At 35.9% G+C, this 17724-nt stretch overlaps 1 protein-coding gene across 1 annotated transcript in view; it reads left to right on the top strand.

Moving 5' to 3' along the window:
* The window catches only part of TBC1D5 (TBC1 domain family member 5), a 577752-nt gene that overhangs the window by 375990 nt on the left and 184038 nt on the right, over nucleotides 1-17724 (top strand). Inside the window, exons 14-16 of the mRNA XM_074195734.1 lie at nucleotides 4633-4721; nucleotides 7626-7676; nucleotides 7763-7832. Of these exons, the coding sequence (XP_074051835.1) occupies nucleotides 4633-4721; nucleotides 7626-7676; nucleotides 7763-7832 (210 nt within the window). The remainder of the gene's footprint in view (nucleotides 1-4632; nucleotides 4722-7625; nucleotides 7677-7762; nucleotides 7833-17724) is intronic.

Raw genomic sequence — 17724 nt, forward strand, 5'->3', positions numbered from 1 at the left:
TAGGTGGCACAGTGGATAGTGCACTGGCCCTGGAGTGGGGAGTACCTGAGTTCAAATCTAGCCTCAGACACTTAATAATTACCTAGCTGTATGGCTTTGGGCAAGCCATTTAACCCCATTTCCTGACAAAAACTAAAAAAACAAACAAACAAAAAACATTACTATGAAAAGAGAGCTGAAAAATCCAAATGGAAACGTTCTTAGCATATGAATCTTAGCTGGACTGTGCTTATATTTTCCAAATATTCTTTGAGATATGATATAGAAACATCAACGTTAGTTATGAAACAATTAAAATTTTTCTCTGTGAGGTTTTTTTTGTGAGAAAAACCTCCCATCAGAAAAGGAACTAGCTTCTGATAAGGTCTGAAAGTAGAGGCTGAGACATTGTCTTAGGAAGAGCAGGACTAAGAAAAGGAGTGAGAAGGAGAAGCCCTGCAGGTTAACACTCGCCTGATTTTTCCAAGTATCAAGCTTGCCTGCCAGTCACATGCAACCAGTTCTAAAACAATAGTAATTGTATCTGGGCAGAAAGAGACTCTGCTTTTAAAAGAGCATCATGAGGGAGTGCAAAGAACATTCATTATAGGATCTTACATTTGGAAGATATGAACCTACCCCATAGGGAATATATAAAGTCTATGGGTGATCATGGGCCCAGGTTATTTATATAGCCAACATCTGGCTGGGCAACATATCCTCATGGTGAATATTCTGTTGGAGATGGATTTGGATTTCTTAGTTTAAAAATATGACTCCATTTGCTATTGGTGGTGGATCACTCGATCTGTGAGAGTTTGTCCTTGGATTAGGAATTTTGATGAAATTGCCTGTTTACTGGTATCTCTTCAGTACTGCCTACTCTGTAAATTTAGGGATTTATAGTATGAGCTCATTTCCTGTGTTCTTCAAAGTGACATCTCCATCCATACCCTGAATGGAATTTTGGATAAAGGAACCTACAGTGACAGGTGTGTAATGCAACAAAAATGAAGTGGCCCCAAGTGGTTCTGTACTCATTATAGCCCAGATTAAAGCTCACTCAGTAAAGCTTAGTCAGAATATCAGAGTCCACTAATGCAGAATTATGATCACTTGGATGTGCATTGGGCTAAAGTTTTCCTTTGCCTCCTCCCTGAGGAGCCAGAGTAGGAGGAGAGAGACAAAAATGTTTGCTAATTAACAGTCTAAACAGGACTGCTGGGGAATGTGTTCTTTACTGCTCTCCAGCACTTCTTCCCTTTTCCCATGTTGGTGTCCTTTTGTAGAACCCTTCCAGCACTCCTGAAAGAAGCGACTGCAGCAGTGGAAAGTGCCTGGAAAGAGCTTTCTCAGACATGTGCCACAGTCTCTAGTTCCAACCAGGAGCCCCCCCGAGAAGTCTTACTTGCCTTCTTCATTGTTCCACAACCATATGTCTATAAAGACGGGGTCACTGTTGTCCAGGGGTACTATTTAGACTATTACAGTAATGTCCTCATCCCTCTTAATGCTCAGGAAACTTGAAAAATAGAAAGCCACTGTCCCTAAGCTTAGCACTCTATTAGGCAGTGAATGGTCTTTTTAAGGATGTATAAAAAGTGACTATTAAATTCAAACTCATGTATCAAACTTTTTTCAAAAGGTGCTATGATCAAGAGTTTCTATAATATAGTCCATTTTTCTTGACATTTGATATAGATTAGAAAATTTAATTTTAGAGAATGGGCAGTTACTATAAGCTAATTAACTAAAAATAGTAATTCAGCCTAGTTAATTATATTTTAAAAAGTCTCTCCTTAATTTTTGGATCTGCAAATAAATGAAAAAGTAATGATTTGAGCATGTAATGTAAACATTTGTTTTTCACATGTTAGGGGTGTACATCTAATTTATTTTGAAAATAGCAGCAAAATAAATATCAACTACTTAGCAATCCTAGCAACTCCAATATAGAGGCTATTAAACTCTTCATTTTTCACTTTGGAGATATATTCTTGAACTTGTAATGGTGGATTTTAGAAGTGTTATGAACAAGATCAAATAGCATAGGTTTTACTATATCAATTTTTCTTTCATGTTGAATGATTACTAAGCTTTCCTGTTTAGTGACCTGCTGACACCCAGGACCTCAAATATTTTACTGTCTATTCATTCTTTAGCCTACTCCATTGCATTCTTGAAGGATAGCAATTGTCCAGGTAGATGTAAGAATATTGAAAGTATTGATTGTTCTTTGTAGTTCTACTTTTTACTCATTATAAAGAGTTAAGAAATACTTTCCTTCCCTATTCCAACAGCCACCACACACTACAAGCCATCATCACCCCTTGCCTAGGCATTGCTGTAGACCTCTTTAAGTTAACAGTTAAATTTATGTTTATACATATATTACATGTATATAAACATGTATTGCACACATATATACACATGCACATACCTACATATACATATATAGATTATAACAAATATATCAGCTAGTATAGAGTACTGGCCTTGGAGTCAGGAGGACAGGAGTGCAAATCCAGCCTCAGACATTTGACACTACCTGGGTGTCCTTGGGCAAGTCAATTAATCCTAATTTCTTCACATCCAGGGTCATCTCCAGTTGTCCTGATCCATATTTTACCACTAAAACCAGAGCCACCCCTCACTCAAATTTAATTCACATGCTTATCATGACATCGCCTCCCTGATATTGTGGTCTTCTTTGAGAACAAAGGACAAACATTATCATACAGTTGTTATAATTCTGTCCTACTTAGCATAAGAAAGTGATTTTTGCCTGGGGATAAAGACCAAGTTCTTAAAAAAATGCAAGTAATGGCTGCTCTTACATATAAGTTCAGTTTGAGATGACTAAGCTGTCTAGGAGGACTAGATATGCAGATCTTGAAAATTTTTTCCTTGAGATAATATAATAATTGTTTCTATGAGAACTGATTAGATCATCAAGTGTTTAGAGGTTAAAAAAAAAGGAAACCTAAAACAGCATGGGCATGACATGGAAGGAGACTGAGAAGTGTCATTCTGGCAGAGAAGTAAACAGTTTATCATTCTCCTAACTTTCCAGCCCTCTTGCATCTTACACCTTGACTCATGCTCTGTGTTGACTCAGTGTCAGTTCAGTGACACTGTCCAGAGACCATGGTCAGTGATGATGTGGTGCTGAAAGGCAGGAGACTCCCACACGAGGTGGAGACCTGGCAGGATACTGGTGGGATAGATGGCTCTTCTCTTCTCATAGAAGGCTGTGAATAAAGGAGGAGGTGCATCACAGTCTAACCTGGAGCAAGAAAGGGAAAGGGAGCATTGGTAGGAAGGGTAGAGATGGGCTTCCTGGGGTCCTCTTCCTGCAGAATCCATTGGATATATTTCACGTAGATCATCTCCCAGTGGGGTGATCAGGAAAGGTTTTATGTATGGAGTGGCCCCCACATTGATCTTTGCATTCTAAAGTCTACAGATGAGGAAGGAATAGGTTCCAAAAATATGGAACCACATGTAAAGACCCAAAGGTGAGAGATGGGATACCTTCTCCAATGGTTGGCCAATGTGAGTCTCGGGGAGAATATAAACATGGAAAAACTGGATTCAAAAGTAGCCCTAAGAACTCAAGTAGCACTTAATATAGGAGCTGTACTTATCTAAATAATCCCAAGGCCCATATCACTATATTCAAAAAGTTAATTAATTGATGTTCATGACAAAGGTCCTGAACAATTAAGATGGATCAACATTATGTTTACTAACCTTTTTTATAGAAGATAGCCAAGAGGTCCATCCAAAATATTCAAAATGAAAAAATTTTGTCATGTGAGAGTAGTGTTAAAATTATCTAGAAAATTCACCTGCAACAGTATATTTACTTATGATCCAAAAAAAATTGAATTTAACTATGATCACACACCTTAGTAATTTAACATTAAATATTGTTACTTAGTTATATTCAATTAATCTTTGGGGTTGTAAGTCAAAATACAGGTTCAGTAGTGAATTGTTTTTTAAATTACTAAATGAAATTTAATTTAAAACCTTTGAAATGTTGGGAAAAAAATTGCTCTTTTAAAAAATATTTCACAATATAAACATATTGAAAACTCTCTTTTTAAAGCCTTTGTTTCTTTATCATACCCTCCAAATGTAGGGACCTTTCATTCTCCAACATTTGAAGCTAGCTGACTTCAGCTCTTCTCCAAAGCTCCTGACATCCTAATTCCAAACCATTATACAATGAAAACATTGGGTATCATTTCCTCCGGTCGACTTTTCTCCATTAACACTTCTTACTGCAGATCTTTCTGCTGAAGCTCATGATTGTAATTTGCATAAATGAAATTCATATTTATGAGCACAGTTCTTGTAGCAACTGACAGGTGCAAGGTTGTCTACCATGCCAATTTATTGTCTGCTGTGTCATTTCAAAGAAAACCTCTCACTGTATCTAGAAGAAGAACAAATGCTCTGGTTCAGTTGGAATTGACAATTTTTTAAAAGGAGGCAACTTTTTTGGATTAAAATATGATTTTTTTCCTTCTTTTATAGTATATGGTTATGTTACTGGCTATTGCAAATTACAGAAATACATCTTTGTAGTGTGCTGTAACCTATTGGATTCAACATATTTTGTCTCATTTTCTTCTTATGTCTCAGGGTATGCATGAGCTCTTAGCACCAATAGTCTTTATCCTACATTGTGACCACCAAGCCTTCCTACATGCCAGTGAAGCTGCGCGGCCAAGGCAAGTCTTCACTTTGATGAGTCGTCATTAGCCACCGATGATTGTCCAGCTGTACTTTGAGTTCTATAGAATTCCCCTGTCCTTCTACCTTCCCCTCCAAGGCCCTTATAATAAAGGGACTATTAGATGAATAACTTCTAAATGTGTAAATAAAAAGAAGTAGTGAGATAGGGTCCATTCATTAAGTAGTCTTTGTCATAGTTGGTGGTATTCGGTCATTTCAGTTTTGTCTCCTCTTCCTGACCCTGTTTGGGGGTCTTCCTGGGAAGATACTGGAGTAGTTTACACTTGCTTTTCCATCTCATATTGCAGATGAGGATAATGAGGCAAATAGAGTTAATTGACCCAGAACCACACAGCTAATAAGTGTCTCAGGCCAAATTTAAACACGGATCTTCCTGACTTGAGACCCAGCACTTATTTGCTGTATCACCTAGCTTGCCCTCTTTGTTAGCATAAGTAGTTTTAATCCTAGGTTAGCTTAGTAAGATTCTAAGGAAGCCAAGCTGAACTACAGTCTATTCTGTGGAAATTGACTTATTTCCCAATGAATCCTTTTAAAGTTTTGATCAATAGAATCCCTGTTTCAACAAGCATTAGAAACATTTGTTTTCTTTAAAGTTTGGTTTAGAACTTTGATAATTCCTTTGTTTTACCTCACTATTATAGTAAATTAGGAACCATTGATGTGGAGAATCCTGGACTTGATCACTGTGCAGAGTAATGTGACATTCATCGACAATAAAGAAGTGAAATAAAAGCTTGTAGTCCAGGAGGATTGCACCAGTGTCCATCATACAAACTGAAAGATGGGAGTTGTTGCTAGCTGGGCATTTAGGGGATTCATTAGGAATGTCAAGAGCACTGAGGAAAGCAAATAAGCCAGTTTGACTCCAAAGAAGGATGAGGTCCTTGGAGAGCTAATCAGGAGAAAAATGCTGTATCAGGAAACCCCCTCTGAGCTTCACAGAGATGGTTCAGCTAGGACCACATCCCAAAGATCCAGTCTGTCATGTCTAGATCTTACCCACCCTATTTGCTAAAGGAAATCTACCATCATAAAGATGAAATGAAATGGCCCCTGTCACTCATGAAAAGGAACCATGACAAACAGTAAATAATTCAAAGCCCATTTAAATGGTTTAGGGAAAATGTCGAGTGACTTTGTCACCCAGTAAAACAAACAGATCCTGCCAATGATAAAGTTAATTTGTCTATGCTGCGATAGATCAACTGGATGGAAAGGGATCTCGGCCAAGAATCAGTGCATCCCAGTGATAGAAGCAAATAGCTGAGGGTCTAGCTTGTCCTCAGTCCATAGTGGCACCTAGTGCATTGAGCATCCTGGTCAGGAAGAAGCCTCTTCCTTTGGACTCAAACACTCACTAGCTGTGTGACCCTAGGCAAGTCACTTCATCCTGTCTGCCTCAGTTTCTTCACCTGGAAAATGAGTTGGAAAGGGAAATGGCAAACCACCCTAGTATCTTTGCCAAGAAAACCCCAAGTGGGGTCAACAAAGAATCAGACCCGACTGAAAACAGCTGGACTGCAACGACAGTCTAGACTCTACCAGGGGTGCTCTAGAATAGAGCTAGAACATACCTGAGAAGTGGTCATCTGGCCATTGCTGGCCAGTCTCCAGCTCTTGTGAAAGAGGGCAAGGGGAAAGGAAGGGGAGAGAAATGATGGCAAATAATCTATATCTGACCAATGAAGATGTTGAAAGGGGCATTTGACCAGGTTTTTCCCCATTTTAATAATTTATAAGAAATTTGCATTTTAGAAATTCTCTCTTTAATCTTCTCCTATTATTCCCCTTTCTTATTCCAAGATCTATTTCCAACTTGATGAGTCTGAATCCCTTCTTCTCCTTCTTTCCCTGCTCCTCCCCAACACCATCTGAAATTCCTCTCCTTTCTTGACCAACTTGAGTAAATCCTGCCTAATTCCATTTGTCCTTTCCCTTCCCCTCTGGGAAAGGGCTGATTTCTCTTCTTTTTCTTAAGGCATTTTATTTGAATTTCTCCTTTTAACTTCTCATTTTCCCTAAAATAACTATTTTTGTACTTTGACCTTCCTCTGATCCCACTGGAATATAAGTGTCTTGTCTATATTTTTCATGGTACTCTAGCTCTTTTAACTCAGTAAGCTATGCTAATTATATTTGTTTTTACCTTCCTGTCAAATATGTTAATATTTTTTAATCTTTCTCTGATTTTTAAAGCTCAACAATTTTAACTTAAAAAATTTTCTTCTGAAATGTCCAATTCAATGTGATTATTGGAGTAACATGTTTACATAAATTGTTTTTGTAGACTTTTGTTTAAAAGAAAATTAAAGGCCTAATTTATTGTGTATAGGATTTACTTCACTTAAATAAAGGATAATTGCCTGCAGTGGGGGGGAGGGTATTTTATCAATAGACTTTATCCATCAAAAAGTTAAGTAATACTATAGTCTAGATTGATAAGAAGAGCTGTCACTGATTAATTGCTGTTAAAATACAATAAAAATAGAAGCTATTAAAGCAAAATAAATTAATGTTTTGATATTGCAAATTTGACCAGTAACTGTATTTTTTTTTCCTTTTGGACAAACAGTGATAGATTGTAGAGTAATCAATTATTCTAGATCAAGCATAGTCTAGGTATCTGTTGTGACATTCCGTAATTTGTTATTTGGAATAATAAGATAGCTGCTTCATTGTAGTGCAGACGAAGCAACTAATTTGTTTTTGATCTTAATAGAAAAGAAAGACTTTATTTATTCAGTAGAGTTTCTCTTTTCATTTAAAAGAGCTAATTTTTTTCATTTGAACTTTATGGAGAAATATGGTTTTCTTTATAGTGGTAAATGCAGAATGCTGACCCAAATACAAACTTTGATTTGTTTTGTTTATTTAAGTGAGGAAATGAAAGCTCTTTTGAACCCTGAGTATCTGGAACATGATGCCTAGTAAGTATAAAAACTGTTTTGAAACATTCTTTTCAATAACTTTAATATTATAGCAATTAATAACCTTATTTTTCTTCTATTTTTAGTGCAATGTTTTCACACCTTATGGAAACTGCTGAACCCTGGTTTTCGACTTTTGAACATGATGGTCAAAAGGTGAATACCTTAAAAATCTTTACAATATTTGTTGCCCTAGATTCCCATTATAAATTTCCAGTGGTGATATAGGTGGTCCAAAGGGGGTTAATAAGCAAGATCAGCATTCTCCTCAAAAATTAATGTAACAAAAAAAAAATACTTGAGTCATCAATATCCATGTGATATTCAGAAAAGGCAGTGACTGAACAGACATAATGGATGTCCAACATAAAATTTTTGAGTGGTGTGGAAATAATTACTTGTGTTGTAGATTTCCAAGAAAAAAAAATATAATATACTGTAATTATCAGTGTTTCATTGCATTTTGATGAATCCTTATTCTACCTAAGCTTACAACTAGTGAAATGGGGAGAGACTTGAAACAGGGAAATGAATTAGGAGCTATAAAATAGACTGTCAGCTTAAATGTCTGGCATCTATGAACTTGTGATTTTTGTTTTTTCTTTTTTTTATACATTTATATTTCAGTTTAATTTGGTTTCCCTTAGAATCATTTGAGTCATTTAAAAATATTTTTGTGAGGAGAAATCCATAGGTTTCAGTAGATGCTGTCAAAAGGGATTCAAGATTCAATCCTAAGGGTCTCTGCCTATAGAGGCTCATCACAAAGTCCATATATTGGGAACAGGTCATACATTTGACCATGGAGTTGAGCCCAGAGTTGACCTGGAGGATGAGAGTGACCTGGATGTCTTTGGGAAAGCTGCAAACTTTACTGACCCTAAGTTTCCCATGAAACAAAAGTTCCAGCTTTTCAATAATATCATTCTGCCTGCCTTGCTAAATGTCAAATAGCCATGGGGAGTGTGAACAAGCTGTGTCATATAACAACTAGTGAACTTAGAGGAAGAACAAGACTCAAAGTTGTCATGGTTGGAGTCATGGACAGCTCTAATGTTGGTGCCCATCAGGGCAGATCTCAGATACATTGGATAGATCCCCTGTGACAAACCTGGGGAGGAGACAGAAGAGCATCCCACAGGATGGACAGGTGCGAACAAGCTGTGGTCTCTATCATTAGAGGGAACATCTGACTTGATGACCTCACATAAACTTTTAGATGTATGAGCATCATAAAAACTGGGATCCTTGACAGCACCAGAAGAAACCTTAGACATCCTCTAGCCCCATGAAGTCTTCAGGAGGGAATACTTCCAGCAAGCAGGTCACTCTGTGTCTGGGTGGCCAGACCTATGTTGTCTTCTTCACAGGCAATTTGAAACTGATGCAAGTAGCTTAGGAAAAACTCAATTGAGAGAATTTTGACACATTAGCATTCTGAAGTCCTACACTTTGAGTGGTCATTTGTAATGAAAAATTGACCCTTCTGAAGGAAATTTGTGTTTTAATATATGAGCTCTTCTTTTGTCAGTGATGTCTAATGTAACTGGATATTGATGTTCATGTTAGGTAAATTTATTTGGAAAGTGGATGATATTTATGTAATGTGAATGACTCATACCCAACTTAGAGCTACAAAAATAAATATAACTATTTCTTTTCTTTTTTCTTAAAGGCTTAAGTTTTAGCTTTAAAAAACAAAATGGGGTGGCTAAGTTGTACAGTGGATAGAGCACAGGCCCTGGAGTCAGGTGTACCTGAGTTCAAATCTGGCCTCAGACACTTAATAGTTACCTAGCTGTGTGGCCTTGGGCAAGCCACTTAACCCCATTTGCCTTGCAAAAAAAAATCTAAAAAAAAAAATCTTAATGATTCCACTATTACTAAAGACACAGAATTATGGCCATACCTTAAATAAATATCTGTGCATATTTAGTAGTAATGAACATAATTTTTAAAGAAATCCATGATTTCTTACTTTAAAGATCTTCTGGCATAAAAACTCCTACCAATTCTACCAGATTCAGCAATCTCTCTATGACTTATAATATTGGACAATTACCTGATGAAGAAATTTGACACAGCTGGTAAGTGTCAGAGGCAGGATTTGCCCCAAATCTTCCCAACTTTATAAGACGGACCCTCTAACTTCCATCCCAGACTGATTCTTATGGTATATACTGTCATCAAATTATTTTTAGTGTCTTTTTTCTTTTAAGTTTTTTTGCAAGGCAATGGGGTTAAGTGGCTTGCCCAAGGCCACACAGCTAGGTAATTATTAAGTGTCTGAGGTCGGATTTGAACTCAGGAACTCCTGACTCCAGGGCAGGTGCTCTATCCACTGCGCCACCTAGCTGCCCCTATTTTTAGTGTCTTAAGACAACACAGTGAAAGACAGTCCCTTTATAGGAAGCAATCAAATGCAACTTCTAGACATCCATATTAATTCCATGGAAAAGTCACAGAGTAAGTTTCCTCCAAAAAGGAGTGAGTATGTGATAAAATGTTTATTGATTTTCCATTTAATGAATCCAATCTTTTGAAGTTCCTACAAATGAACATAAGTTGAGCTTTTCTCATTCAGGTATTCTGATTCCATCTGACATAGGCAATGTAGGTATACATTTCACATTTCAGTATTTATTGTGTACCTGCTGCTAAAGGTGTGGCAATCTGCTAGATGGAATTACATGTTCTACCCTCAGGGAGCTTTCTTTCCAATGATAGATATCAGACAAAGGAGCAATATAAATTTAGGCCTAAAGGTTTATCTTCCAAAGAAAACAAACCAATCACACAAATGGCATCCTGTTCTTATTATGATAATTATTCTTAAGTTTGAAAATCTGTTTCTTGGGATTCTTACCTTTAAACATTTCATTAAATACATTTATACTGTTTGCAAATAGAAAGTTTCATGGTTCTTTTTATAGTTAAAGATCTCCCCCTTTCAATGTCTTAAGATATTTATAATTGACAGATGCAAATAACATTCTTTGTTATGAAAAGAAATCCTGGAGGTAAGGGAGTATTCTGCATCACATTTATCTTCCATTATGATTTCAATGGAAGATAAGCTAAGCTGTTTAGCATGTAAGTGATCATCAGCATTACTTTCTACTTTCTTAAATTTAAGAGATTTTTATCTTAAGTATTCTGAGCAAAGGGAAAATATTTTTAATGTACAGTTTATGCCTGCAGTCTTTAATAGACCACACAAGAGCCCCTATCAAGCATCAGAATAATAGACAACACATGCTATTGATTTAACGACAACTCACACTACTCATACTAGAAATTGATCTGATTTCATTAAACTAAACATTTTTAACAGGTTCATTCAGGATAGATTCCCTCCCAAGACTTCTACAATTAAAAATCATGTTTCTTTCGAAGATATAATTTATATAAGTCTTCTAAAAATGATCTTCTGTTTTTGGTATAATTGATAAAAAATCATACCTAGGAAAAAATACTTCATACTGACTGGCACATATATTTCTAAATTGCATCTAAACTATATGAACAAATTATGTAAAATAATCATGTGACTACTTTTTTCAAAGATTTTTTAAAATCACATTTTTGGAGAAGAGTTGACTTCTTAGTGCAGAGGTGTCAAACACAGAACCCATGACACTTTTGGGTGTGACTTAAGCAAGATTAAAATATAAATAGATAAAATATTTAATAAAACAACTAAAAATACAGTAAAGTAAATAGTATTACATTTTAAAGCTCACATCAGTGTCCATCTTCTGCCTGCACCCTTATGTATGTTTTACTGGCTCCTGCTGCTTTCTGATATCTTTTGAGTAAACACTAGGGTCTAAAATACTAAATGCTATTTTAGATGGATATAAATTATTAAATGTAATGCATTAGACCTCAATGGAGGACCATTTTTTAATAGTAATTATCATCCATAGCAATACAAATAGTTCATTTGATCTCAGTTCTAAATTCTTAAAACATTAAATAATATTCTTCATGCTATTATTGTGTCAGAAATATTTAAGGAAAACTTACCACATAGAAACTCTTTTGTTTAACAAAATAAGAAGGTCTTTAAGTTTCTTTTTGGGTCTATGATTACCTCAATGTGGTTAATTCTTCTGAAGGGAAAGCAACCTACTATCACCATTTAATCCTGTGTGATTCTGCTCTGTGCCTTTTTTGTAAATACATCCATTATGCCAGATCTCTTAACATTGCATACACACAAGTGAAGCTAGCAGGTAATTCATCCATTAATCCTTGCTCTCATTACCTTTCTTGTCCACTTCCTTTTCTGTTCATGCATTTCTCTGGTAACGTCTTTTAAAGAATTGAAAACTAATAATAACCAACACATTCCTTTGATATTCGAACAATATCAAGGTATTTAATGGAAAGAATACTTCATTGGGAATAAGAGTAAACAGTGCGTCTAGGTTGTTTACTTCTCGTGGGGTCATGAACAAGTAACCTGGACCTATAAATTGAGGGGGTTGGACTGGGTGCCCCCTACACAAGATGAAAAGTGATACCATGAAAAGCAGCCATGAGGTATAGTGGACAGACGGCTTCTCAGGGTTCTTGTGTAGAGCAAATGAAATAATAATTTGTAAAGCACTTTGCAAAGTATAAAGTTATATTTAAATGATGGCTTTTTTCATCCTTATCATCATCATCATCATTATCGTTATCATCACTATTATCTACCAATGAAGGAATGGAACCACATTGATGAAATCATACATCTTTCAGAGTACATACATCTTTCAGCTACTTCATAATCAATAGTAATTTATTGTTAATAGATTTTAGCCTCTTCACCATGTAGCTCTTCATTGCCCTTTGGGTGACCTTCAGTGCTTGTTGATGAATTGATTTGAAAAAATTGATGTTAAGAAGATAAGTATTCAGATCCAGAAAGAAACTTGGAGATCTTTCAAGGTACTGGACAATTTTCCAAATTCAAACAAGCCTGATACTCTCCTTATTTAATTATGAGTCCAGTTTATTGTCCATCAGCATCGGATGTCTAAAAATATATTTACTGACATATTTAAATGCACATCTCAGGCTGCACCATTGTGTTAACATAACTTAATTGCTTAATCATTGGCTTATATAACTTAAGCATAAAAGAAAAAAAGACATCAGATCTGATACAAATTTCATATATTCTTTTCTTTAAGACTATATGTAAGCTTGTTTGTATGTGAGAATGATGTGATATTTGAGTAGAGAAGTCCTACAAATATAAAACCAAGGATTTATGAATTATAACTTTAAATTCACCATAGGATTAGTAAATATTTTTAATAACTTGCATTTGTGAACTGCTTTATCCTTTTCAAAGCACTTTGCTACCTGTGGAAACCAAAAGATAGTGATAAAGGAAAATGAGACCAATGGAAATGGTAAATATGGAGGAAGTCAACATTTTAATGACCTTTAACTGATTTAAGAAACCACAGAAACCAATGTATGAGTTATAATAATTAGCCTCTTTGGCTATTTTGTTCTGAATTTGAGTTTGTCTGTTCTAGTCAAATACTACTTTTTTCAGTCAGCTAGTGGAAAAAGTTCCAGACCTGGCATCAGGAAGACGCATCTTCATGAGTTCAAATCTGGCCATTGACGCTTATTAGCCATGTGACCCTGGTCAAGTTACTTAACCGATTTGTCTCAGTTTCCTCTTCTATAAAATGAACTGGAGGAGGAAATGGCAAACCACTCCAATATCTTTGCCAAGAAAACTTCCGAGATGACTGACCAATGATAATTTTGAAAAAGCTAAGTGATATAGTAGAGTGCCAGACCTGAAGTTAAAAAGACTCATCTTCTGATTTCAAATGTGGCCCCAGACAATAGTGCTTTGATCCTGAGCAAGTCACTTAATTCTTTTTGCATCAGTTTCCTTATTTTAAAATAAACTGGAGAAGGAACCATCAAGCCATTCTAGTTTCTTTGCCATGAAAACCCTGAATTGGGTCAGGGAGAGTTGAACAAAACTAAACAGCAGTAAGTATTTGTAGGTAAATTGATTCAAGAATTTTTAAACAGCCTTTTTGAAAATATCCTTAAGGCTGATTGAGCATTCTCCATTTAAGTTCAAAATCAAGGCTATTGAAAACAAGACAAATGGCCAGGACAAAAGCATGAAATGTATCCAAAACAAGTATAAGCTTCAGAACCAGTGAGATGGGAGATCTGAACTCTAGAATGAGATGTTCGGTTATGGGCAATGTGGCAAGCTAATCTCATTTTATCCCCCATGTCAGTTGGAACATGGAGATTTTCACGTCCTGTGGTGTATTTGTGTGACTGGCCCTAGCCTTTGCACTTTTTTTTCTCTTTCTGATGTCCTTTCACTTTAAGATCCACCCATGTCTGCTAATCTCCTTGTTTTCCCTAGCAATGAGCAAATTCAAGTTGTATGGAAGCTAAGTTCCATATGTGGGCCAGTTGGCCCAGGACCTCAGACTACTAGTCCAGCTAGCTATTAAGCAGCTGAGTGATGCTAGTTACACAGCTACAAGAAGAACATTATTGATGAGGTCAATCATTTTCCCTAAGCATCACCATTAGTGGTGTCTACATAGATGAAAAACAGCATCTTATTCTGTTGAGTTTTAAATTGAAAATACTTTTGCAGAAGTACTTAGGTTATGTAATTAAAAAAATATTTTCAATTTAAGGAATAAAACAACAATTATCATAACAATACAATAAAAAAGATGATTGAATGTGAAACTGCAAATCTATCATGTACAACCTTCTATTCCCTGCAAAAGTAATATAAATTTCTTTTTTTTCCTTTTTATTTCTTCCCTCCTCCCCACTCCAGTTATCTACTGTTAGACACAAATAGGTAGATACGTGTAAAATTATTCTATATATTTTTTTATCAGTCTTTCTCTGGATGCAGATAGTATTCTTCATATAATTTTCATTTTTAATTTCTGTATTTATTATAATAAAAAATGATTTACTCACTCAAAATTTATCTTAATGGATCTGTGTTTCCATAGTCTAAGAACTCCCTACACCAAGACTGTTTGCATTTTCATCTTTGATGATCTTTATCCATTTCTTTCTACACATACCCCATATGTAAAGGTTGGGTCGGGTATTGAAGGCTTTCATCTAGGTCTTTTAACTCTCTCAATAGGCTTTTATTAAATGGCCTTTTCTCATCATTCTTGACCTCTGTGAAACCTTTGACATTATCAGTAATCTTCTCCTTGACACCCTCTTCTTTTTAGGTTTTCAGGACAACTCTCCTTGTTTTTTCTACTTGTCTGATCACTCCCTTTTTAGTTTCCCTTGCTGTATCTTTATACATCACATCCATTAACTGTGGGGTTCCCACAAGATTGTCTTGTGTTCTCTTTCCCTTCATACTATTTCACTTGATGATCTCATCTCCATTAGATTGGATTTTCATCTCTATGCTGATTATTTTCAATTCTACTTAAATAACCCAACCCTTTCTTTGATTTCTAAGTCTCCATCTGCCTATTAGCTTTCGCAGACTAGATGACCCCATCACATCTTAAATTCATCCTATCGAAACTTATGCTCCTTTTTTTGCTCTTCCTCATGTTCTCTTTATTTCCAAGGGCATCACAGTTCTTACACTCACACAGGCTAGTAAACCAGGTATCATCCTTGACTCTTTCTTCATTCCCACTAACCATATCTAACCTGTCACTAAGACCTGTTGATTCTATCTTTGTGACTTCTGTAACATATAACCAACAAGATGAAAGAATAAGCATTTGTTTTTCCTGATCCTCATGATCTCTTAGACCTCTCCAAAATAGAAATCATCCAATAAAGATAATGCAACTTTAACTATCTCCATAGCTTAGGACATCAACAAACCAAAAGAAAATGAAAACTTTTAGACTACCTTCCCCTTATTCAGCATCCCCTCCCTCACTGTCTGTCCTACTATAGGTAGCAAGGCTGCACTGGGTGATCTGATACATGGGCTTTGTGATATTTAAATAGGTTTGGGGTAATTTGATGATTTTATTAATAATAAGTATTTATTATAATTATGTGCATTATAATAATTAATTATGAATAAAAGAATGGTCATTTGACCATCTTTCTTAGATCAAAGACAACTGTGGCAGTGGGCTAACAATTTATAATACCCTTCCAATAGGGGCTGATGACACCCTATCATGTTATCATCCCTGGACAGAGAAAAATTTCTCTATACCAGCTCTACTGGACCACTCCCCAATTTGGACTATCCAGACAAAAGGATCTATCTCTCTATCTAGTCTTAAGTAGAACACTATGGCCTTCTCCACCCTAGATTAAATTCCTTGAAAGATTAGGTCAAGGAGAGTCTATGCAGTCTCATTAACAATAATATCCTTCTGAAGTCAAACTAAACTTTTAAAATGAGGAATTTAGAAGAAGGGGAGAGCCTCTGACTCTCCTCAAGGTATTGATTATTAATATTCATTTTCACAGCGTGCAACAGAATACAACTTCATCCCCAAGTCCCTCTTCCTCTTTAGTGCCATGGAGACTAATATTTCAAACTGCAGAAACTGGATGAGGTCTCCATAGCAAGTGCTTCATCAGCATTCTGTGGTGCAAAATATCTCTTCAGAAGAACAGAGGAAGAGAGGGGATGGTGCAGAAAATATTGTCTGGTCTTGAAATAGAGGCCAAGTCCCTAACTCCACCTCCTCCTAGAGCCTCAGGGGTCCAAACTATAGGAATCAACCACAGCCATCTTCACACCAACATGGCCACACTCTTCACTGCTGAGTCATGGAATTCAAGAGTTGGGTAGGACACCATAAAGGTAGGGGAGAACTTTGTGGAGTTGTACAGCAAGCCACTAAGCCTGAAGGAACCAACCCAACGTCCATCTGATGTCAGTTCTGTCCACCCAAAAGTCACTTGAGGCAGAAAGCTAAGCTGGTGAACTGTGAATTGCTCAATATGGAAACAGAATTAGATGCTTGAGAACCAACTCCAGGAAATCAATGTAGGAGGAAAGGAAGTCAGAAAGTGAACAACAAAGGAAAATAAAAGGAAAACCCAAGATCTCAGGAGGAAAAAAAAAACTTAAAATACATTGAGAATAAGCAAATAAGAAAACAGAAGGAAGCATTTATAGCTAAAGAAAATATGACTACCAGGTCTCCAAATGAGTTTAGGTTTAGTTTAAATACTATAAAATAAAGGAAAATGACTCAGCCCCTGATAAGATAAATAATCCTCTGGAATTTGAAGAGAACATGGAACCCAGCATCTTTTTTTGAGTGGATGGAATGAGGATTGTGAGAGAAGAATTTATGCCTGCAATGAAGAAATAATTGGCAGACACAGAAAGGAGGCAGGTGGGAAGGGCGGGTGGTAGAAAAATGTATAACTTATAAATATGCAAGTGGATGAATATTGAAAGACTTCCATAGCATGTAATTGGAAAAATAAAATAAAATATCAATTTTTTAAAAGAAAAAGAAATAATTGGCAGAATAGACAAACTTGAATTTGTGATAGAAAGTCTCACCAAGGAAACACGAGGGAGCAACTGATTAGAAATTCAAATGTCCAGAATTGAAGGACAGTTTAGAAGATGGGAAATAAAAAAAAATAATAAAATAAACTATTCCCTATTCTAGTAAATCTTACAATGTGTAGAGACAACCCTAAAATTCATAATTGTCTCAGAAGACCATGACAATGCAGGAAAAAGTCTGAACACCATAATGCTGTTAAATAATTGAAGAAAACTTCCCAGAACTTCTAAACTTAGGAAATGAAATACTAATTAAAAGAATGAATAGATTGCCTCCAGAAAATGAAGCAGAAAAGCCTTAAACTATAAATTCTAAGACACATAGTGATTAATCTTAATTCAATTCAACAAAATCTGCAAGTGACCAGAAGACCCTTCAGATATTAAATAACGAAAATTTGAATAACATAAAGCTATTCTGAACACCCCCCTAGAAAAAACAGAAAGCTTTGAAACAATGGATTCCTAAGAGAAATAGAGACCAGAATACAGCCTAGGATG

The sequence above is a fragment of the Macrotis lagotis genome, chromosome 7 (genome assembly GCF_037893015.1).
Source record: "Macrotis lagotis isolate mMagLag1 chromosome 7, bilby.v1.9.chrom.fasta, whole genome shotgun sequence".
NCBI classification, from domain to species: domain Eukaryota; kingdom Metazoa; phylum Chordata; class Mammalia; order Peramelemorphia; family Peramelidae; genus Macrotis; species Macrotis lagotis.